A 15,287-nucleotide genomic window follows, 5' to 3' on the forward strand; every position below is an offset into this window, starting at 1 on the left:
GGACCGGCCGCGGGGACCCCGACTCCCGGCACCGAACAACGCCCCGCGCCGAGGCCGGACCGGGGTCCTGCTGCAAGCCCTGCGGCTCCCGAGGCCTCCGCGGCTCGGAAGGAAAGGGTCCGGCCAGCCCTGATCGCCCGCGGCGGCTCCAGCTGAGCTCCTGGAGTGGGGACGGGGGACCATGAGCTGCCGGGGCAGGGACACCCAGCCCCTTCCCCGAGCCCAGCACCCAGGCAGGGTGACTCCATCTGCACCACGCTGGGTGCCCCGGTTCAGCCCCAGCAGCCCTTTCATCGCTGCCAGAAGGTCAAATCCAGCTGTGTTCCTGTGGGGCCGAGACAACCTGGAGGGGTTGAGCCTTATTCTGGGACGGGGGAAGGTTTGGTCTTGGGGGGGTGGGTGATGTGGGTCGCTCAAGTGGGCCTGCAGGGAGGGGTAGGACTGGGGCAGCCCCACACACGCGACTCCAGGCACTTGCAGCTGTCCCCCCCCCGAGGACCGCTGCGCTGCCAGCACAGTGGGATCTGGCTCTTCATCGGGCGATGAGGTGGTCCGGCTCCGGTGCGAGGGCTGTCCCGCATCGAACCTGCCTGCGCACAGCGAGCTGTCGCGACGAATGAAACTGCCAACGCTTCCTTCCTTCCCAGCGCACATAAATATTTTTAATGGAGGACCATCAAACTCGCAAAGCAGGCGGCAGGCTGCCCGAGAAACACTGGGCCGTGTCCCGAGCCCATGAGAAATGGCTGGTTCACCTGGCAGGGTGGCTAATTGGCTGTGGAGACACCCCCCGAGCCTGGCAGCACTGGGGGGCAGGAGGGGACGGCAGCAGCATGAGGAGAAGCCACCAGCGGGCAGGGAAGGGTCCGGGTGCTTTCCCATCCCCGTGTCTCGTCCTTTCTGCGTGGGCACAGCAAAGTCTCCTCCTGCAGTCGCGGGCTCTGGCAAGGGATGTGCTTGCGGCAGCTCAGTGCAGTGAGGAAAAGAGGAACGAGCCTTGGCTCTCTGTCTGCACGGGCCTGGAGGGAGGGTCCCACGCCAAGGGTGCAGGGAAGGGTCCCACTGTCGCAGAGAATAGTCCTCTTCTGAGCACAGCCCATGCTAGAAGGACTGGCCATAGGTGCTGGAGCAGTACTCCACATAGTCAAACTCCTTGACAGGGAACGTCACGGCGCTCCACTTCTTATACTTCCTCTTTTCAGCCGGTGTCTCCACCACGAAGTTTTTGATGCAGAGGATGGGCAGCTTCACGTGCCGGTAGATCATCTCCATTCCCCAGTCCTGTGTGGGCAAGGGGGGGACAGTCACAGCATCCTCTGCGGGACCACGCACACCCGGGACGGAGGCAGCTCCTTGCTCCCAGGGTAAGTCCCCCGTTGGAGCCCGTTGCCCGTGTCCATGTCCCACACGCACAGCAGCACGTCACACGGGCATGTGCTGAAGGGAGATGCAGCTCCAGTCCACAGCTGGGAGCTGGGGCACAAGGCACGGCCCCCCCTGCCCCTCCAGCGCTGACGCGGTCTTTGCCGCGTGCCGCACTCACCTGGCTGCACTCACTGCACACGATGCGGCAGCCGGGCTCCCAATCCTTGAAAGTCCGCTGGAACTGCAGCTTCCCAGCGGAAACTCTGTAATACAACCTGCACGGAAGGGGCCAAAAGGCGCTCTAAGGACAATGGTCTGAGGGACAGAAAGAAACAGGGGTGTGCGACCGTAGTCGCACAGTCCCACAAGGCCCCCGCGACCTCCCTGGACCGGTGTCCCCAAGAGCGAGCTGGCAGCAGGCTGCTGCCACCCCCTGCCCGTCCTGGGTGGAGAGTGCGGCAGCTCCAGCGAGTGACGCCGAGAGCTGGGCTCTGCCCGCTCGCCCCCGCCAGCGCCTGGCTCCTACCCGAAGTTGGGGTTGACGTTAACGTGGTGCATGCCCTCCACGGTGCGGAGGTCGCTGCCGCGGCACACCGCCGTGTTGCAGTTGACGCAGTAGAGGTAAACAGCATCGGGGTCATGCAGCTGCCGCCTCTCGCTGATCCTGGCCTCCTTCATCAGCCAGCTGGCAACCGCCACTCGCTGCAGCTCCCTGATCTGCACGGGGGGGTGGGGGTGGGGGACGGGACAGGACGGCGGGGAGGACGGGGGTCAGCACGGGGCAATGGGCACGGGCAGACTGCAGACACGGCAAGATACGCGGCCGCGGGGAGACGCGCCGTCCCGGAGAGCGCGAGCCGCACGGCAGGGTGGGCAGAGCAGGATGAGCAGGACAGGATGGGCACGCGCTGCCCCGTGCAGGTGATGCTGCCCCAAGGGGAGAGCAGGCGGCCAGAAGCAGGGTGCAGAGGGCTGTCCCCAAGCAGCAGACGCGGGCAGGAGCTGCCTGGCCCTGCTGGTGCCCAGGGCAGTGCCCAACGCTCACCTTGAGGCGGTACTCCTGCTCGGGCATGGCCTGCACCGCTCTGATCGCCCGCTCCATGAGCTCCACGAGGTCCTCGTTGAGCAGCTCGCGGGAGACCTCTCTGCTGTTGGCTTTGGCGAGGACCGAGTAGACGCTGTTCTCGGCACGGGCACGGCCCCGGGCCTGCAGCGGAAGGGACAAACGCTGCGGTCAGCGGAGGAGGGAGACGGCCGATCCCCCCTGCCTTTCCGTGCCACCCCGCGAGGACGGATCCGCTCTCCGCACCCTGCTGCGCCTCGCAGAGATGCTCTGCCAGGGGCTGGGCTCATCCCCAGGGAGCTGCCAGCGGGCACAGGGAACGCAGGAGCCCCCGTGTCCCACCCCCACAGCTTTGGGGCATCCTGGCAGGCTGCCCCCGGCATGGGGCCGGGCAGAGCAGCCGGAGGGAGCCCGGGCAGATACCTGCATCATGGCGATCTCGTTGGTCATCAGACCGTAGCGGACCACAATGTTGCACTGGGGGATATCCAGCCCCTCCTCGGCCACGCTGGTGGAGAAGAGCAGGTTGAGGGCTCCCTCGCGGAACAGCTTGATCACGTCCTGCTGCTCGTTCTGGGCGGGGGGGTGGAGAGGGGGCGAAGCTTCAGCAGCTGCGTAGGGCTCCGAGACCCTGGCAGCACCCGCGACACCCACAGAGTGTGCGGAGAGGGGCAGCCCCGGCTCCTCCCCACCCTCCACTCACTTGCGTCATGTGCCTGGTCTGGTTGCTGTAGCCGGCGCCGGTGAGGACGGCAGCCCTGATGTGCTGCCCGTGGAGCGCGGCCGTGTCCTGCAGCCAGCTGAGCAGGCTGTGGGCGCTCTGCCGGGTCTTGGTGAAGACGATGCCGCGAGAAGCCCCCAGGGGCTGGAAGTGCTCCCGCAGGATCTCCTCCAGATTGCCCAGCCTGGGGTTCTCATAGCGCCGGTCGCCGGCGAGCGCCTGCAGGCCCGTCCTGTTCTCTGCGCAGGCGAGCGGGGCATCAGAGGGGCTCCCTGTCCCCTCAAACGCAGCCAGCACCAACCTCCCCCAGGCCCCCCCGCCCCGTTACCCTCAAACGTGGCGGTGAGGAACTGTTCGGTGGGGTCCTTCGTGTCCCGCTCGGAGGCGTAGAACTGCTGGAGGCACTGGAAGGCGTCGATCATCCGCACCGTGTCGTTGATCAGCAAAGCGTCGTTGTACTTGCGCAGGTGCAGCGCGCACACCCGCGTCTTGCGACAAAACGTCTCTGCCGCTGGCGAGGCACGGGGCACGCCGTGGTCACCGCCTGGCACCGCAGCTGCCGGCTCTGCCCCACCACACCTGCGGCTGCCACCGCCTCACCTCTCTTCTCCAGCTCCACGATGCGTTGCTCGTAAACCTGCGTGCCAAAGTCCTGCGGCAGGCCGGGCACCTCCATGTACTGCTGGATCCGCCTCATCATCATCTTCAGCCGCTCGCCAAAGGGGTCCTGGGAGCAGAGGGGGGCTCAGGACCCGGGGAATCGGGGACATTGCTCCGGACAGCCTCGGAGGTGCAGCCCAGAGCCTGGCCCAGCGTTAGGGGATGTTTGCACAGTGGGACCCAGAGGGTTGCAGGATCCCCCTGCACCAAAGCACTGGGTCAAGCGGTTCCTCAGCGTGGCTTGTGCTAAGGGGATGGAGGGACTTGGCCCCTGGCCGCCCTCACCTGCGCTCTCTCCTGGCACAGGTCGTACTGCTTCCTGGGCTGGGGGACGTGGCTCTGCAGTTGCTGCAGCTCCTCCTGCGCTGACATGATTTTCTCGGTGTCCAGGTTGGCGCAGATCTGAAAGGGCGAGACCCCGCTTCCAGCCCTAAGCCCCAGCAGCCCAGGGCGACACGCCGCGTGGTGCTCGCTGGCACCCCGGCGAGCTTGGGGATGTCCCCCCCGGGCCACCAAGCTGCCCAGCGCCTGCACACAGGGTTATCAACACCCAGCCCAAGGGATGGCCCACTACACCCCAGGGGAAGCTGTGCCCACGGCCGTTGCACCCTGTCTCGGCACAGGACGGGGCGCAGGACCCACCTGCAGGATGTGCTCTACAGCCCCCTCGAAGGTGGTTGCCCCCCCGGTGCCAGGGGACGCCGTCAGGCCCAGGACCTGTGGCAGGTCCTGCTGCCCGCTGAGCTTGCGCTGGAGGTAATTCAGCATGATTTTGTTGTAGACGGCTTCCTTGTGCGTGTGGTGGCACTCATCGATCACCAGCAACGAGAAATCTGCGCCGGGCGAGGGAGGGGAGCGGGGTGAGCCGCGGCGGGGGGCTCGGCCAGGGCGGTCCCACCCCAGCCCAGCCATGGGGAGAGCAGCACTGGGGGTCCCGCACCCACCCGTCAGCTCCACGCGCGTGTCCTCCTCCCCACTGGCCAGCGCGTTCTGCAGGATCTGGGCCGTGCAGATGACGACGTCGCTCTCCTTCACCGCGCAGGCAAAGAAGGTCTTGTGGCTACTGTCCCCGCTGATGGCTGTCACCCTGAAGTCCTTCTGCAGCACGTGGAACTCCTTCTTGGCGTGTTGCTCCACCAGGTGCACCTGCGCCCACAGACCCCCCCACCGCCGCTCAGCTCCAGCCCGGGACCACCGACCTGGGGGACGGCGGGTGACCGGCGCCCCGTCACCACCGGGGCAGGGGAGGGGGTTTGGGGGGGCACCTTGTTGACCAGCACGGCCACCCTGCGGCCCGGCCGGCTCTCCAGGTGCTGCCGACAGACGTGGACGGCGGCCCGGGTCTTGCCGGCGCCCGTGGGCAGCCAGACGATGCTGTTGCGGCCGCGGAGCGCCGGCCCCACCGCCTCCCGTTGGTACCCCCGCAGCTCCATCCCGCTCCGCCGCTCCCCCATCCCCGGCCCGGCCGGGAAACGAAACTGCGGGCGGCGCCTCCTCCTGCCGGAGCCCCAGCGAGGGGGGATCCCGCCGGCCGCGGCACCGGGACCTGTCGGGAGCCCCCCCCCAGGGAGCCCCGGCCCCGGACACAAAGAGAAACCGAAAGCTGGCGGAGCTCCCGCAGCCCCGGTACAGTCCCGTCCCCCCCCGGCCCCGACCCCCGCACCCCAACCGGCCCCTGCTCCCTGGCCAGCCCCCCAGGGCAGCACCGCACACCCCCGTTCATCCCAGTCTGTGCACCCCCGCCCAGCGCAGGGGCTCTTAGCATCCCCCTCCCCACGACCTGCTCCTCTCCCTCCCACCCCCAAATACCCCCCCCCAGCACCCCAGGCTGCCAACACGCCTGGCTGCGCTGGGGGGCCAGGCTCCAGGATGGAGCTGAGTCTGCACAATGACGTTTATTTAAAAAAAAAAAAAAAACAACAAAAAAAACCAAAAAAACCCAAAAACCAAAATCAAAACAAACCCCAAACAAAACAACAGTCATGAGGAATGGGTGGCGGGGAAGGGCTGGAGGGGGCTGGTCCCACCTGGCAAGGCCAGCGAGCCACAGAGCATCACCAGCACCCCCACGGCCATGGCAGCACAGGGTAAGGCAGCGGGCGACCAAGCGAGGGTGGGGGACAAGTCAATGCCAGGGTCAGGCAGCCCCCGGGCCCAGCACCCAGGCAGGCGTTGGGGGGCAACAGGGCCTGCGGGGTGCAAGGAGAGGGCAGGGAAGGGAGACGAGAGCAGGAGCCGACCCCACACCCAGGGGCAGAGCAGGGGAACGGGCATCCCCCTGCCCCGGGAGCCGGAGCAGCAGCCCCGGCCAGCCCAGCCCTCACCACCCCCCTGGCCAGGCGAGGGGCAGGCCTGGGGGCAGAGCTACCTCCAGGAGCGGGGAGGGGCAGGAAGAGCCGATTGAGGCAGCAGGAGCTGGGGGGCACAGGGGCAGAGCAGCCCCCCACAGCAGGACCCTGGACCACGAGCAGCATCTCTGCCCGCAGCCCGGGGCAGGCAGGGCTGAGCCGTGCCCTACATTCAAGAAGAGGGGCAGGGGCTGCCCCTGCGTGGACGGAAGCAGAAAACCAAAGCACTTGTGTGCCCCTGCCCTGTCAGGGAGAGCCGGGGCAGAAGGCACAACCCTGGGGAGGAGGGAAGTGCTGGTCCCGGGGGGCTCCTGGCCCCCAGGGAGAGGCAGGACCCCAGCGCTGCCCCTGCCCTGGGCAGAGCCCCATGAGGCAGCTCCAGCCCTGCTGCTCGCACGCCCCCAGGAGAGGCAGCCAGCAGCTCGGGGATAAAAGCACCGGGCACCCCCTGCTCCCCTCACACCCCCACCGCCCCCCCAGAGGGAGGGCTCAGCTCCCCCAGGCTGCTCAGCAGCAACAAACCCTCCAGCCCACGGAGTGGGGCCAAGTCCCACAGGCGGCCCTGTCCCTCCTGGGGTGGGGGGCAGTGGCAGGCCAGCTCCCCTACTTGTCGATGAGCCCCCCCTCCTTGAGCTTGAAGTAGAAGAACTTCTCCAGGGTGTTGGCACACTTGCAGTAGTCGCTGTCGGGCGGGTTGTACTCGCGGCAGTTGGTGATGATGCGCTGCAGGTCGGCGATGAAGAGCTTCTTGGTGACGTAGTAGCGGTTCTTCAGGCGCTCCGTCATGGTTTTCAGGTCTGGGGGTAGGGAAGGGTCAGGACCGCCCCCCCCAGGTCCCTGCTCCCCCCCAGCCATGGAGCTGGACACCGACCAAGGGTCCCGAATTATCCCTCTCTTCTGGACCGTCCCGGGGCTCCCAGCATCCCGACACCCCCAGCCACGACATCCCCTCCCCAGCATGGACGCCCTTCCCCAGACAGGGGGTCTGCAGCCCTCCCTCCGCCATCCTGCCCCGGGCACAACCACCTACCGATGGGGAAGCGGATGATTTCGTAGTAGTCTGGCGCCTCCGACTTCTTCACCGGCTCCATGAATGGCCACGCGCTAGGGTGGGTCTGGGGAAAGGGCCGGGGAGGGGCAAGTTACAGCAGCGAGCGCAGGCAGCCCCCGCACACAGGGGTCCTGCTCCCCCTGCACCCAGGTCACCCCATCTCCCCCTGAGGGCAGAGCCTAGGGGGGACCTGTCCCAGGGAACGCAGCTCCGAGGGCTGCCAGGGGGACGGACACCCTGGAGCCGAGGGTCTCCTCCTCCTTCCCGCACCTTAATCTGCGCCAGGAGGTTCTTCAGGGTGTTGTAGAGCTGGTCCGGATCCTTCAGCTCTTTTCTGCAGGACAAAACCAGTACAAGTCACCCCAGAGCGGGCAGCCTTCCCCCAGCCCAGCGCTGGGTCACCGCCGGGAGCGAGGAGCAGCCTGAGCCGAGCCCTCGCAGCCCAGCTGCCGCAGGACACCTTCCCCCTGCCCAGCGCAGCACTCACCCCTTCTCCTTCCCCAGCGGTTTCCAGCCCGTTTCTCCTGGAAATCAAGGGTAAACATCACCAGGTCTGCCCCACACCCGCGGGCGAGGGAGGATGGAGCCCTCCCCGCCAGCCAGCCCTTCCCCGCCAGGAGCCGGCAGGACTCACGGATGCCGGGGACGCTCTCGATGGGGATCTGCCGCACGCCCTCCTTGAAGCAGGTCAGGCCAGGGTAGACCTTGCGGATCTGCGCCTGCTTCCGCTCAATCAGCTTCTTGATGATCTGCGTCAGGGTGGAGGGGTTGGAAGGGGGGAGGGTGAGCAGGGATGCTCCGGGGAGACAAACCGTGACACGGGACCCCACGGGGGTCCGCAACCAGCCCTGGCCACCATAAACCGCAGCGTCCCCTCTCTGCCCCGACAGCCTGCTCCCAGGCAGTTCAAGGGCCAGTTCCCAAGGGCTGTCACATCCCCACACTCTCCCCGGCCTTCAGGGGCAGAGGGGGCAGTGCCCACCCCACCGCCCCCCCCCCTCCCCCGCAGGACGTACCTCCTTCTGCTTCTTGATGATGTGGGAGAGCTCGGTGTAGGGGATGCGGGGGTTCAGCTCACACTCCATCAGGGTCGCCCCCTCGTAGTCCTTGATGTAGCCCAGGTAGCGGCTCTTGGGGACCTTGATGTCCTTGGAAAAGCCCTAGGAGGGAGGGGGCAGGTGTGGGGGGGAGGGATGGGGGGCAGGAGGGCCGATGGGGGCCGCCCCGGGGGAAGGAGCCCACCTGCTTCTTGAAGTAGCCGATGGCGTACTCGTCCGCGTAGGTGAGGAAGTAGAGGATGTTGTGCTTGATGTGGTACTCCTTCAGGTGGTTCATCAGGTGCGTCCCGTAGCCCTGGGGGAGCCACCGTGAGACAGGGACACACCACCCCCCCCGCCAAGCACCCCCCAGGCAGACAGGACACACAGCCCCCCCCTCCCACCCATGGACATGGGCAGCTGAAGGTGTCCCAGAGCAATTGCTGCCGCTTGGGGGTGGCTAGTTATGAGTGAGCCTGGCTACCCCAGGGGCTGGGACCCCACCCAGGCTCTACCAGCTACAGCGAGGCCATCCTGCCCCCCACCGCCTCGGCTCCTCCCCACCCTGCAGCCCCCCTTCTCTGGGCTGCCGGGGACCCCCATGCCATGCCGTGCCGTGCCCACCGCCCGCCTGCCCGCTCCCACCTTCACTTGCTCGTTGGACGTGACGGCGCAGAAGACAATCTCCGTGAAGCCCTGGGTGGGGAACATGCGGAAGCAGATCCCCCCGATCACCCGGCCATCCTTGATCAGCGCCAGGGTCTTGTGCTTCCTGCGGGCAGCACGGCCGAGGGTGAGAGGGGGAGCCCCCCCCACAACTCCCCCCCCCTCGCCCCCCCCTCCCCAGCCACGCACGGGTCAAAGACGAGGCGAGTGATGTACTCCTTGGGCATGCGGGGCAGCTGGTGCGAGAAGACGTTCTGCAAGCCCACCAGCCACATCAGGATCTTCTTGTTGGACTTCTGCGAGAGCGAGTTGCCGATGACGTGGAACTCGATGATGCCGCGGCGCTCCTCCAGCCGCGCCGTCTCGTCCCGCGCCGCGTTGGCCGACAGCAGGCTGGTCTGGTGGTGGTGGTGGGGGGGTGTTACCGACCCCCGCACACCCTCCCCCAGGAAGGGCCCAGCCAGGCCCTGGCACACCAGGAAAGCAGCGGGCCCTGGAGAGCACCGGTGCCGCCTCAGTGCCCTCCACCCCATACCTCGGGGCCCAGCATGGCAGCGGGGTCCGTGATGGTCAGCATGACCTCGTTCACCAGCTCCATGGGGATGTCTCCCATGACGCGGATCCGCTTGGCGTCCTCCAGCGTCAGGCTCTCGGGCAGCTTCCGCTTCTCCCCTGGGAGCGGAGCGGCACATCCAGCACCCGGAGGGACCGGGGAAGGTCCCAGCTCCCCGGCGCCGGGCACACTCCGTCCCTACCTGGCAGCGGCTCCGGGGTGCTGGCGTCCATGCTCGCGGCAGAGCTGCTGCTGCTGAGCTTCTTGCTGAAGAGCGGAGTGGTGGGCACAGCGACGGTGCTGACCGCGGCTGGAAGAGACCCAACGATGCCCGCGACTGCCAGCAAGCAGCTCGCCACGCTGCAGCAGCCCAGCCACCGTCACCGGCTCACCCACACCTCGGTCCTTTATCCTACACCCCTGAGCTGGGGGAGCTGCTCCCCAACATACCCGGGCGAGACACCAGCTGGGCACCCTCTGCGGCCGGCACGGTGAAATCGGCCTCCCAGATGGGAGAGTTCTCACCGTAGATCTCCTCCTCCAGCATGGACAGGAACCTGGCGGGGAGCAGCGCGTCGGTGGCGAGCCCCACGCAGCCCCACAGCTCCACACGCCATCACGCACGGTGTGCGAGTGCCCCGAGGGAGGAGAACCCCCCCGATGGCACAGCAGCCATCCCCGGCATCGGGCACCTACTTGGGGAAGTGGGTGAGGATCAGCGTCCGCTTCTCCGGCACCAGCTTGTCCTTCTCCACCCGGAACTTCTCCAGCAGCTGCCGGCGAGTGACCGTGAAGATGGACTTCAGGAGGCTGCGCCCGAAGACGTGGGTGGTCTCGTAGCGGGGAAGGCTGTCGCAGCTCTGCGGCACGTGGCAATAGCACAGCCACCTAGGAGACAGGAACACGCTCCGGTGACGGGGCTGGGACCACTCATCCCACCTGGGAATACACTGCTGGGAGCAGGGATGAGGGCAGGGGGCGTCCGGGGGGTCACAGCCAATGTTATTTGGAAGCAGCCTCCCCACTGGCCGCTTGCTCTCCTCGCCTGGGAGCGCTGGGGAGAGGTGAAGAGCCCAGGAGCCAGGGGTCAGCCCCACGGGGCAGGCAGACCCCCGGCTGGCTGGCTCAGACCCCCTCGCGCTCTCACCTCGTGTAGTTGACCTTGTAGGTGGCCACATCGTCGTTCTGCGAGCGCTGCCGGAACTGGGATGGCGTCTCCAGCTTCCAGTAGTTGAGGCAGAGCAGGAACATCTTGGAGAGCTCGTACATGGTCTGCCGCTCCTTGGGTGGCAAGTGGCTGAACTTGTACTGGACGAAGTTCAGGACTCCCTGGGGAGAGAAAGGGGCGGTGGAGGGGCGCCAGGTGCTGGCCCCCAAAGAGGAAGGGGACCATGCAAGAGCAGCAGAACGGGACAAGTCATCAGTGACAGCGGCCTCACCTGCTCAATGTTTGGTTTCTCAAAGGGGGGGCTCCCCAGGGAGCCCTCGACCACAGGCTGGCTCATCTGCAGGATACACTTCCGCAGGAGCTGCGGGGACACCGTCGGACACGGTTACCGAAGTCCCAAGAACCAGGCACACGGGGAGTGGTGGAAGCGGCAGAACTCTGCCGTGGGGCTGCACCGATCTGCGCAGCCAGGGAGGTGCCAGCGTCCATCTCGGAGCACGGGGAGAGGAAACCTCTCTCCCAGAGGAGCTCAGGGCCAGGAGGGCGGTGGCTCCCAGGACAGGGTCGGTGTTTCAGGTCTCCAGTTGGGCTGGCGGGACGGGTCACAGCCCCAGCTCCCAGGAGAGCAGGCAGAGGACACGGTGGGACAGCAGCCCCAGCTCCCCGGCAGTGCTGAGGGACCCTGTGCAACGTGCCCAGCCCCAGACGCACCTTGAACAGGTAGAAATACACCTGCTTGGTGTCCGTGTCCTCCTCCTTGTGCACCGACATGAAGAGGTTCTCCACGTCCACCACCATGCCCAGCAGCCGGTTGATCTCCTCCTCCGAGACGTTCTCCAGGTGGGACACGTGGTCCGCTGGGGTGGAGAGAAAGCCGCAGTGAGACCGGGGGGGTCAGCACTGCTCCCCCTCCCCGGGGGGGTCCCGGGCACCCGGTGGGGGGGCATTACCCAGCGCATGGCTGCAGCTCCGGCAGGGCTCGCTCAAGTTGGTCACCGGCTGCTGCAGGTCCATGCGGGGGGCGGTGGGAGGGTTGGGGTTCTTCCAGCCATTGCACTTGCAGGCGTCATTGGCCTGGGAGGAGGGACAGGAGAGGGTGTCACACAGCAGCCCATGCACTGTCTCATGCCAAGGCTGCCGCCTTCTTCCGCCAAACAACTCCCCCCATCAACAAAGCCCCCTCCGCCCATCCCACGCACCCCAGCACCCAGCTCTCCTCAGCACCCCCCCTGCACGGCCCAGCACCCCAACACTCTCCTACATTTCCCCCGTGTGCAGCCCCAGGATCCCGCAACCCCTGCCCATGGATGTCCTTGCACCTCCCTTGCACAGCTCTGCACCCTCCTCCTCCACCCCCCAGCCATGCACGGCCCAGTGTCCCCCTCCTGCACCCCCTGCCCAGCCCAGCACCTCTCTCTTGCATCCCCACCCATGCACGGCCTTGCACCCTCCTTCTGCACCCCCTGCATGGCTCGGCACCCCTCTTCTGCAACGCCCTGCCCGTGCACATCCATCCTTGCACCACCTGCCCAGCTCAGCATCCCCCTCCCACTTCCCCTGCCCACCTGTGTCCTTGCACCCCCTCCTGCACCGCCCAGCACCCCCCTCCTGCATCCCCTGCCCATGCATGGCCTTGCATCCTCCTTCTGCACCCCTGCCCAGCTCAGCACCCTCCTCCTACAACCCCGTGCCCATGCACATCCTTACACCACCTTCCTGCACCCCTCTCCTGCACCCCCCAACCCACATGTGTCCTCGCACCACCTGCGCCACCCAGCACCCCGCTCCTGCACGGCTCAGCGCCCCCTTCCTGCATCCCCTGCCCACCCATGTCCTTGCATCCCCCTCCTGCACCACCCAGCACCCTCCTCCTGCATCCCCCACCCACGCACGTCCTTTCGTCCCCCTCCTGCACCCTCTCCCCATCCACGTCCTTTCATCCCCCTCCTGCACCCCCCGCACCACCCAGCGACCTCCTCCTGCATCCCCCTCCTGCACCCCCCGCCCGTTCCCGCCGCAGCACACTCACACCCCCCCACACCGTCGGTTCCTCCCGGTGCCGGTGCATCCCACCTTGCACGCCGAGAAGACCCCCAGCTTCTCCAGCTTCTTGCCGCGGGGGAACCCCCGCACCTGCGCCTTGCGCTGGCTCGCCCGCTGCTGCTGGCTCAACCCGGGCCGAGCCGGGTCACTAGATCCCGCTCCTCCTCCTCCTCCTGCCGCCGCCGTCCCCCCGCTTCCAGCTCCACCGCTCCCCGCCGCCGTTCCCGGGCCCGGTGGGGGCCGCCCGGGCTGCGCGGCCTCCGGCTCCGCCATGCCGGGCCCGGCGTGCGCTCTGCGCTCACTGCGCCTGCGCGCCGGGCACGCCGGGATCGGTAGTCCGTTGCGGCGGGGGGGTGAATCCGGCGCTCCCGGGGCCGGTTCGCGTCGCCCGCAGCCCCGGACGGGAGCGCAGCTCCCGCCCGGGGCTGCGGGCGGCGCGAACCGGCCAAAAAGGGTCGAGGTCCGGGCCCGATGGCGACCGACCGCCACAAGAGACCCTCCCTGGGTGGTGCTGGCGGCTTGGGACCATCACTGCCCGGCGGAGCCGCCCCTCCGGTAACCGGTACCGTGCCCGGTTCGACGGTGCTCGGTGCTGCACGGGCGCGCCGCGCAGCCGCCTCCAAATATGGACTGCGGCCACGCCCCCTCCTCCAAATATGGGGTGAGGCCACGCCCCTACCTCCTGCGCCCCGCCTCCTAAGTGCAAACACGAGTGTTGTGCCACGCCCCCTCCTCCTAATATGGAGTTTGACCACGCCCCTGTTTGGTCATATGCCCGCCTACCCCGGGAGGGATCAATGGAGTGGGACCGCCCCCGCATGCCCATTTATGGTAGTCCCCGCCCATTTGGCTGCTGGAGGGGCGTGGCTTGGCGGCAGGCTGGGCGGGGAAGGAGCGGGCAGCGCCTGGAAGGTGCCAGCAATGGCGAGCCGGGGGGGACACGGTCCGGGGGATGCTGGCACGGCACGGGAGATGCTGGCACGGCTGGTGGCCCAGCGGGTACCCCAGGGGAATGTCCCAGCACCATCCCGAAGTTGGGGACCGGTGCCCAATGGCCAGCCAGGGGGATGCTCAGGGCCCCCCCCAGGGATGTTGAACACCCTGCATGAGCTGGAGCCCCTCAAACAACCTCCTCCGCCACGGCAGGGAGGGGAGAGGTGCCAGGAACATGCCCGGTGCCAGCACAGCCCGGATTCCCGGGCTGCCTTCACACTGTGTGGGCACTGCCAGGAGAATTGCAAAGCGTGGGGCCAGGCGATACCAGCAAACACAGAAACCGCACAAATAAAAGTCAGGAATATTTATTACATATCAAAAAAGCTACATGTTTTGGGCAGAGACACCCCCCCCCCCGCCGGGCTGTCACGCAAACCCCGGTGTGTTCCCGCTCTGCGGCCGGCAGCTGCCCTGGCAGCCGGGCTCAGCCCGGCCCCGTGTCGTTCCCCATCATGCCTTGGCCCGTTCGGCTCCGTCATCAGTGCTGGCTGTTGGCTGGGCCACCGCTGGCCCCATCTGGATGGGCACGTTCCTCTCCGGGGCGGCCGGCAGGGCCAGCCGGGGGGCCTCGATGCGCAGCTGCCCTTCCTTGGACAGGGAGCACGTCAGCGCCTCGGCGTCCACCTCCTCGGGCACGTCCCACTCCCGCTTCAGCACCTCGTACTTGTAGGAGAAGGAGCCCTTCTCGTCCGTGTTCTGCGTCTCCTTCTGCCCCACCAGCACCACCTTCCTGCCCACCACCTTCACCGACAGCTGCTCGGGCGTAAAGTCCTTCACGTCCTGGCAGACGGCAAAGCCCTCCCCGGAGCCCTGGGTCAGGGCCGCGCTGGTGCTCGGGGCTCGCTCAGCGGCGATGCCGATCCGGCTGGGGCTGCTCCCGCTGCTCAGGAACTGCTCGAAGCTGCTCATGAACTCTCGAGCCCTTTCCATCTCCAACCGCAGCTCTCGCTCCAGCTCGGCAAAGAGGGTGCCTGGATGCGGCCAGAGGGTGCGGACAGGTCCCAGCCAGGGGAACAGCGAGCTGGAGGTGGGTGGCATGAAGTGCAGGCGGCAAAGCATCTCTGCTCTCGGAGTGTGCTCCCGACGTGTGCTGTGGCTCTGCTGGGTGCAGGGGCTGGAGCGGTTCTGGGCTGGGGCCGGGAGCGACGGGTTTTATCCTCCCCGGCCCAGGGGTGTGCCCCTTCCAGAATGCTCTCTCCCCACGCACCCTCCTGGAGCCATCGCCTATTTTTGAGAGGCTGATTATCTGCCAGCCAAAATAGCAGCGCCTGCTTCTGGGGACGCGTCACGCGCCGCAAATAGGGAGCCGCAGTCACCGCCGGGAGCTCGGGTTTCTGCAGAGCCACCGTGATGCAGCAACACCTGCGGGACCCCCGGGCGGGGGGCGAGCAAAGCCCTTCCCGCAGCCCTCGCGCCGGGGGCTCGGCAGAGCGCAAGTTACGCTGTGCCAGGAGTGTGACACTTCGGCCAGCACGGGGACAGTCCCACCCCCAAAGCAGCGTGTTCTTACGTCACCCACTGCCAGATGCCTCTCGCACTTTCTAGGTCCCCCCCTGCCCCCAGGGGCTGCCCTTATCCTGTCCCGGCCCCTTGACAACCCCCTGGGCTGGTTTCTG

At 67.3% G+C, this 15,287-nt stretch overlaps 3 protein-coding genes across 3 annotated transcripts; all 3 read right to left on the bottom strand.

The window, feature by feature from the left end:
• Positions 1-629: 629 nt before the first annotated feature.
• Positions 630-5,583, bottom strand: DHX58 (DExH-box helicase 58). Its single transcript, XM_063354480.1, has 12 exons — positions 5,075-5,583; positions 4,754-4,955; positions 4,452-4,642; positions 4,095-4,211; positions 3,750-3,876; positions 3,478-3,660; positions 3,132-3,388; positions 2,852-3,001; positions 2,411-2,572; positions 1,892-2,082; positions 1,544-1,640; positions 630-1,281 (listed from the first exon to the last, which is right to left on the bottom strand). Exons 1-12 carry the CDS (start codon positions 5,261-5,263, stop codon positions 1,102-1,104), a joined length of 2,046 nt encoding a protein of 681 aa, XP_063210550.1. The 5' UTR covers positions 5,264-5,583; the 3' UTR covers positions 630-1,101.
• An 81-nt stretch (positions 5,584-5,664) lies between these two features.
• KAT2A (lysine acetyltransferase 2A) lies at positions 5,665-13,295 on the bottom strand. Its single transcript, XM_063354481.1, has 18 exons — positions 12,706-13,295; positions 11,583-11,706; positions 11,344-11,489; positions 10,904-10,993; positions 10,612-10,793; positions 10,161-10,352; positions 9,915-10,021; positions 9,667-9,774; positions 9,447-9,583; positions 9,101-9,309; positions 8,891-9,017; positions 8,451-8,561; positions 8,225-8,368; positions 7,843-7,957; positions 7,696-7,732; positions 7,479-7,542; positions 7,188-7,272; positions 5,665-6,954 (listed from the first exon to the last, which is right to left on the bottom strand). The coding sequence occupies exons 1-18, from the start codon at positions 12,946-12,948 to the stop codon at positions 6,761-6,763; spliced, it is 2,415 nt and encodes an 804-aa protein (XP_063210551.1). The 5' UTR covers positions 12,949-13,295; the 3' UTR covers positions 5,665-6,760.
• Positions 13,296-13,960: 665 nt separating this feature from the next.
• LOC134524362 (heat shock protein 30C-like) lies at positions 13,961-14,883 on the bottom strand. Its single transcript, XM_063354330.1, has one exon. The coding sequence runs from the start codon at positions 14,728-14,730 to the stop codon at positions 14,122-14,124; it is 609 nt and encodes a 202-aa protein (XP_063210400.1). The 5' UTR covers positions 14,731-14,883; the 3' UTR covers positions 13,961-14,121.
• Positions 14,884-15,287: the final 404 nt, after the last annotated feature.

Source organism: Chroicocephalus ridibundus, chromosome 17 (assembly GCF_963924245.1).
Source record: "Chroicocephalus ridibundus chromosome 17, bChrRid1.1, whole genome shotgun sequence".
Lineage (NCBI taxonomy): Eukaryota > Metazoa > Chordata > Aves > Charadriiformes > Laridae > Chroicocephalus > Chroicocephalus ridibundus.